Source organism: Colletes gigas, unplaced genomic scaffold, assembly GCF_013123115.1.
Source record: "Colletes gigas isolate AHSC1104 unplaced genomic scaffold, ASM1312311v1 Colletes_gigas_Sc00003, whole genome shotgun sequence".
In the NCBI taxonomy this organism is placed as follows: Eukaryota; Metazoa; Arthropoda; class Insecta; order Hymenoptera; family Colletidae; genus Colletes; species Colletes gigas.
Genome location: NW_025106632.1, coordinates 9255399 through 9261551, shown reverse-complemented (window position 1 = coordinate 9261551; position 6153 = coordinate 9255399). Strand labels below are relative to the sequence as shown.

General features: G+C 43.2%; 1 protein-coding gene across 4 annotated transcripts in view; it reads right to left on the bottom strand.

Annotated features, from left to right (window-relative positions):
• The window catches only part of LOC122404492 (catenin delta-2), a 37270-nt gene continuing 31117 nt past the window's right edge, over window positions 1–6153 (bottom strand). For all 4 annotated transcript variants that reach the window (XM_043408477.1, XM_043408475.1, XM_043408476.1 and 1 more), the window contains one exon: window positions 1–4356. In XM_043408477.1, the coding sequence (XP_043264412.1) occupies window positions 4087–4356 (270 nt within the window). In that variant the 3' untranslated portion in view covers window positions 1–4086. The remainder of the gene's footprint in view (window positions 4357–6153) is intronic.

Sequence of the window (6153 nt, the reverse complement as noted above, 5' to 3'; positions counted from 1 at the left end):
TTTATTTTTTTTTTTTTATTAATGGGTATTACTTTCACGGGTTGCTTGTCCACTCTCGCTATCTTCCTCGATTTTGTGTTTCCTGATCCTCTTCCGCTCGACGATTCCCGTTCGTTTCGCTCTCGGAGTTCGGATGATGGAGTGTTCCGATGGAGTCACTCGGTTTTAACGCTATATCAGTCTTCTCGAGTTTGTCGGTGACGATGATCGATTTGACGGTGATGGGTGAGTCCGGGATATCCGGTCGGAAGGGCGGGAATCAAACTCGGCCTCTGCATACTAATTGCTTCGGAATTTTGACCGCTTTTTCGCGAACGAAAATCATCCTAGACCTTTGGGAAGAACTTAAATTCGATGATCGAAGAGTACAAAGTATGGAAATAGAAGCGTTTTGAACTAAGGGCTCGTTGACCGTTGACGTATTAAATTTCTATCGTCCTTCGCATCGCTCCACGATGCTGTCAGAATATTTCACCGAATTATCTGTTGTAAAATAAGGCGGTATCTTCATTGATCCAAGTACAAATTGTCGAAAACATCGAGTTTCATTCTCGCGCCCTTTTCGCGATAAAGCAACGGCGATCGTTGTTCGCCGCTCGTGGCGACAGCTCGTTAGGCCGGCGAGAAACGTGTAAAAAAACAGCGTAAAAATCGTTAGTAAAACACGACACCGTTTTAAAAAACCTGGCTGACGCGACGCGTGGGTTCGTTCGCGAGAATCGTAATTGAACATTCTCGTGTTCAGGATTTTAGATGGATATATTATTGCACATACCACCGAACGAAAAATCGCACGATCTTCCTTTATTCCTTTGATATTTGGTCGATGTTCCGTCAGAAAATTAGGAGGCTTATCGTGTAGGGCTGTCGATCGATACACCAATATTCTCTATACTTACAAACCTAATCCAGACCTAACCCAGTGTATTTATCGAATTTCTTACTCATACGAGGTTGGAAAAGTTTAAAAAATATACGAAAAATTTTGTCGCTTAATCGACCTTGAGTTCCTAAAAAAAGTTCTTTAAAAGAATTTCAGAAACCCGATACGGAGTAAAACTAATCCGCATCGTAAAATATTCAAGTTCAAGGAAAAAGTCCCGTATTAATTAGATATGAATTTCATTCCAGCTGATTAGCCTTCGATCGTCCTACAACCCTTTACTATTAACGCGTTTCTCTCGACAACATGATTTTACAAAATCCTTCGCCGCGTCCTCCTCGCTGCACCTCTCGTTTCTCGTTGAAGTTCGTAGAAAATTAGAAACGCCGGTACGCACAAACGATAAAAAGCGGATATCAAAATCTCGATTCGTTCGTGTCGATCGTGGCGGCTCCAACGATCTTTCAACGATCCAGAAATAGATTCAAACGCTCCTGCTGATCCCACGATAAAACGCAGTCGATCGATACGCTAGCGTTGTCCCTCTTTCTATCAAGAAACATCTCGATCGTCGAAATATAATCGTGATCGCGATATGTTCTTCGTCATTCTCGCAACTCGTGTTTCAGGCTCGATGAACGTCAGAACCAGGCGTGTATTTTTCCTGTTCGACGATTTCGAATTAAACGATATTACTTAAAAACTATGAAAAAGATTCGACGTTTAACCCTTTGAGAAAGGCATCGTTTTTATACACCAAATTGAGAGTGAATTAGATTCTAAAGACGAGTTTGAAGTACGAGTTGAGAGGAACACGGAGATCGCGGAGCCGTGCGTGTCACTGTGAGCGGAATGGTCCAAGGTCCTCTAGGAGGTTCGTGCCACTATCGCGTCGCACATGGCACTCTATTATCACGCTATATCACGAGCGCAAGAGATCTGCTAACAGTCCGAACGGTAAGCTCGTAGAGTGCCTCTCGATTCGCGGAGAGGCGTAAAATGGTGGCCCGTTATCGGTTCTGCAATCCTCATAACGCACGGTCGCTTCTGCTGGAAGTCTTGCAACAGAGTTGCAGCAGGTATTGCCACGACAGTACCGTAATAGCAATCTACAGGGCCGCGATATCGATCGTAATTGATTATTAATTTTCTCAGTAGAGTGTACAGACGCTTGACGAACGCTATTTCTCATTGATCGATATTGTGACCTGTATTTATACTATTGCAGCATCCTTTTTCGTCGGTCGTTTGTTGCAACAGAAACAATCGTGCGAAGTCTTGCGCTCGACTCCTTTCGGTAAGGTTCGATCTGCGATCGATACCTGGTAAAGTAACAACGACTTCCATTTTCTTTGTCACAACATTGGCGAGCCTGCGTCGATCTCGTCGCTCGTACGACAAATGAAAGGGTGGATTCGATCGTCTCGAGGATGAATATATACAGAATGCTGGTGCGGACAGCTACGCGAATGAACAGATCATTGGACCGGGTCGCGTGAAACGATCGACGAGATCGATTGCGTCGCCGATCGCAACCGTGCGGCGTATTCGTTAATATATATATATATATAATATGTATATAATTCTGAATTTTACAAGTAGAAACGCACGTGTGGTATCTCTGAGCGCGTTTCGATCCACAATTGGTGTTTATACTTTCTCCCGGTTAAATCATTCGCGAACACACTCGATTCAACTGTCGTAATAATATTATTTAAGAAATAGAACAAGGATATATTCATTTGTATATATATAATATATATGTATATATATATATATATATAATATGTATATCGACTATCAATAATGTCATCTCTGTCAAACATTCGATAACATTGAAAACATCACATACTTCGTCATTCTCTCTCTATATCGATTTCGTCTCGTGATAATACTCTAGAACGCGAAGAGAAACACAACAGTGAGAATCTCGGGGAACCTTCGATTTCTCTCTTCTGTATTCGATCGCGTTCGCTGGAGAACACGCGTGGCTCTCGACAATGGGTATTCTCGTGTCCGCCACTGTCGCGAATGGACAGTATTGTTTGTTTGTTTTTACGTAGGCAGACGAAAAAAATCACACTCGCGCGGATCGGATGCATACACAGTATATATATATATATATATATATATATATATGTATATATATATCTTTCTTGCACTGTCCTCGACCGGCCCGGAGACCGGAAAAGAAAAGTAAAACAAAGTGTAGCTTGGAAATATTTCAGCATCCTCGTGTATGCCACACCCACAGCCTCGGAAGTTTTACGTAATACGATAAACGCAGCAATCGGTAAGCCTAACGCGTGCGTTTTGCGGTGTGTAACATATCTATATAATATACATATATATTTACGCATTTATACCCTTCCGTATTTATAATGGCAACGGGTGCCATTTTCTGTGTATTGTAATAATAATAATAATAATAATACCGTCTACTTATCCTTAATAGTACTTTTTTACGGTCGTCGATACTCGCGTCTCATCGCGCGTACCGTCTTAAAATATACACTCAGACGTATATATAATTTAGAATTGTGCAACGAAGGTTTAGAGCCATTAGTGCGACTACTGCTGCGGATGTGGTCGGACAATTTCCCTACCGCCTGCTTTACGCGAAGAGAATGGTGGCCGGGGTGTGCGGGGTGCAACTTGTATTCGAAAATCACCGTCCTTGGGAATCAAACCATAATTCCGTAAAGACGACGAGCGCGCGCGTTTTCAGAAGCTTCGAGTCTCATCTAACATCTCTATACCCTTCAGTTCTCAGTCTTCCTTTTCCCTCTGTTCAGCGGCTCTGTACATCCGTACGCGTAGCTCGACTCCAGGCGAGCAGCATTCGATCCTAACTTATACATATATACTCTTCTAACAACGTGGACCGTTCGCCCGCAGCGTACAGAAATGAAACAAAAAAAAAAAAACAAACCGAAGAGAAAGAATTCCGGTCCGTCTCGCTTGTCGAATCGATGATGCCCCGTCTAGCGTGTCGGAGAGGGTGTCACCGTCCGCGAAGTCGGCAAGAAAGAACCGTCGGTCAGCTCCTCGTTCTGCTCCACCTATAAATCCTCTCGTCAACGCGACACCCAGCAATCGTTGGGTGGACGGCGGACCTTGGTTGGTAGCGATTTCTAGGTGTAGAGGCTCGGGGGAAGGCTAACTCCAGTTCCCTGGGCTCCAGGCAATAGCGCCAGACCCTGTTATACCCAGGAGTCCCCGGCGGAGGCCGCGGTCGAATTCGGTGGCACGTTCACCGTCGCCGTCGACGCGGTACCATCCGGGACGCCGACACCGACGCCGACGCCGACGCCGACGCCATCGGCCGCCCATTGGCCACCAGTCGGCGCGACGCCGACTCCTGGGCCGACCGGGCCCTGACCCTGACCCTGGCCCACCCCCAGCTCATACTGCCGCTTCTTTTTCTTCTCCAAGTTAACTTGCGCGTAGAGCGGCTCACCGGGTTTCGGTTGCTGCAACACACACAAGCCAACGGTTAGTTAGAGCCCTGAACACGCCGGGGGGTGGGCTGTAGACCGTAGGGTGCAGGGGATAGGGCCCGGGTGTTTTCACATTCCCAGGCATTTCCCAATCTTCCCTCGAGTTTATCGATATAACGGTGCTTGACTTGACCCGAATCTGGATGATCGTGTCTGTCACTGCATCACTCAAAACCATAAAGTTCCATTTTAAAAAAGGATGCACTTGCATTTTTCCTGTTCAACTTTGCCTTGCGACACTTTTCGCGCTTTTTCCCAATTGCACGAGACACTGTGTATGGTCCGGAATTCGCAACAGTGTCCAACACATATGATCAGATTCCAGTTTTTTTGTTCAGATTGGGAAACGCCTAGTCCGAACTCTACCCGTTCGAGGAAATTATTTCGCATAGAATCTAAGGGGACAGGCCAAAATCTTGCGACAGTTTCTTTTTCTCTAATTCCAAAGAACACGTAAATAATTGACGTCCAGGCTAGAATGGCCCCATGAGACTTTTATCGGTGGTAAAACGCGAAGCGAATGACCGAAATGTGGAGATCTATCTGAAAACGAAGACCAGTTAGAAAATACTGGAACAGACACATACGAGATTCATTGAACCGCACTCGTCGCGATAAGAACGAACAATCGTGTAATAGGTACTGTCAGATACTCTTTTATTATGCTCGATTAATTTGGATATAAATAGATTATAAATAAGTTCGTGCAATAGTCAACGTGTCATTATAAACCATGCTTCGTGGTGCGTCTAGGTTTTCTCTCGTACAATGAAGGTCGCTTACTGAGAATGTATAAAAAAAACTTATATCGTAAACAACTGTTGTTGACGTCAGCAGTTCATCTTAGAGTATTATTCTTGTTGATTCGCTTTGTGATTTCTACAAACGTGCACCAGACGCAATGTAAACGACTTCGAAATCACTTATCCCGGTAAAACCTGCTACGTAATGTCGATGCAATGACTTTTTGTGCTTGTAGATTACCCTGCTTGTGTAAACTCAATATAATTATATATTAATCGGATTCGAATGCGCTATACATTACGCTTCGTTCTTTACGTTAATGTTATCCTTACTGTATTCTCGTAGACTATGATCACTTAGGTAACGAGTCGAAATTAACGTCTCTAACTCTATATTCTTCAAGAAATACCCTTACGATGGAATTTTGTCAAACAAGTGAATACACTGCTGTTGCTACTTCTACGTTAATTGTATTAATTACTGTCAATTAGGCAGCAAACATCAGCCTTTCCACGGAAAGTTTGTGCGCTTCTTTCAACTAAAGATCTATTACCGTGTGACGTATGAAATTTTTTCTGACTGAATTGAAGAAATAATAATAATAATAACCAGAATGTGCCGGATATGCATTGTAACTTTGCATCGTTAACTTCTAACCGAAAGACCTAGTGCACCAAGGACATAACTCTGAAATTACAACAATTTTCGTAGTAATCGTTCGGCCAGATGTGCTCCCTAATCATAAAAAATGTCAAGTATTTGGTCCTGTAATACCTAGTTCCTTATACAATCATAGAATTATGCGAGACACACTTTAACACTAAGTTAACAATCCGACGCTTCAACCTTTGTATATGTAATTCATATATAGACTCATACTCCTTATTAATAGATGGCGTATTCAATAAAGTGAATTAATGAGAAAAATCATTTGAAACGTTAGAAGAAATTCAACGCTGTAGTTATTCGTTACGAGTGTCGTACGTAACTGGACTTTCGCGGATAAATTTCTCTCGTCTTATCGTA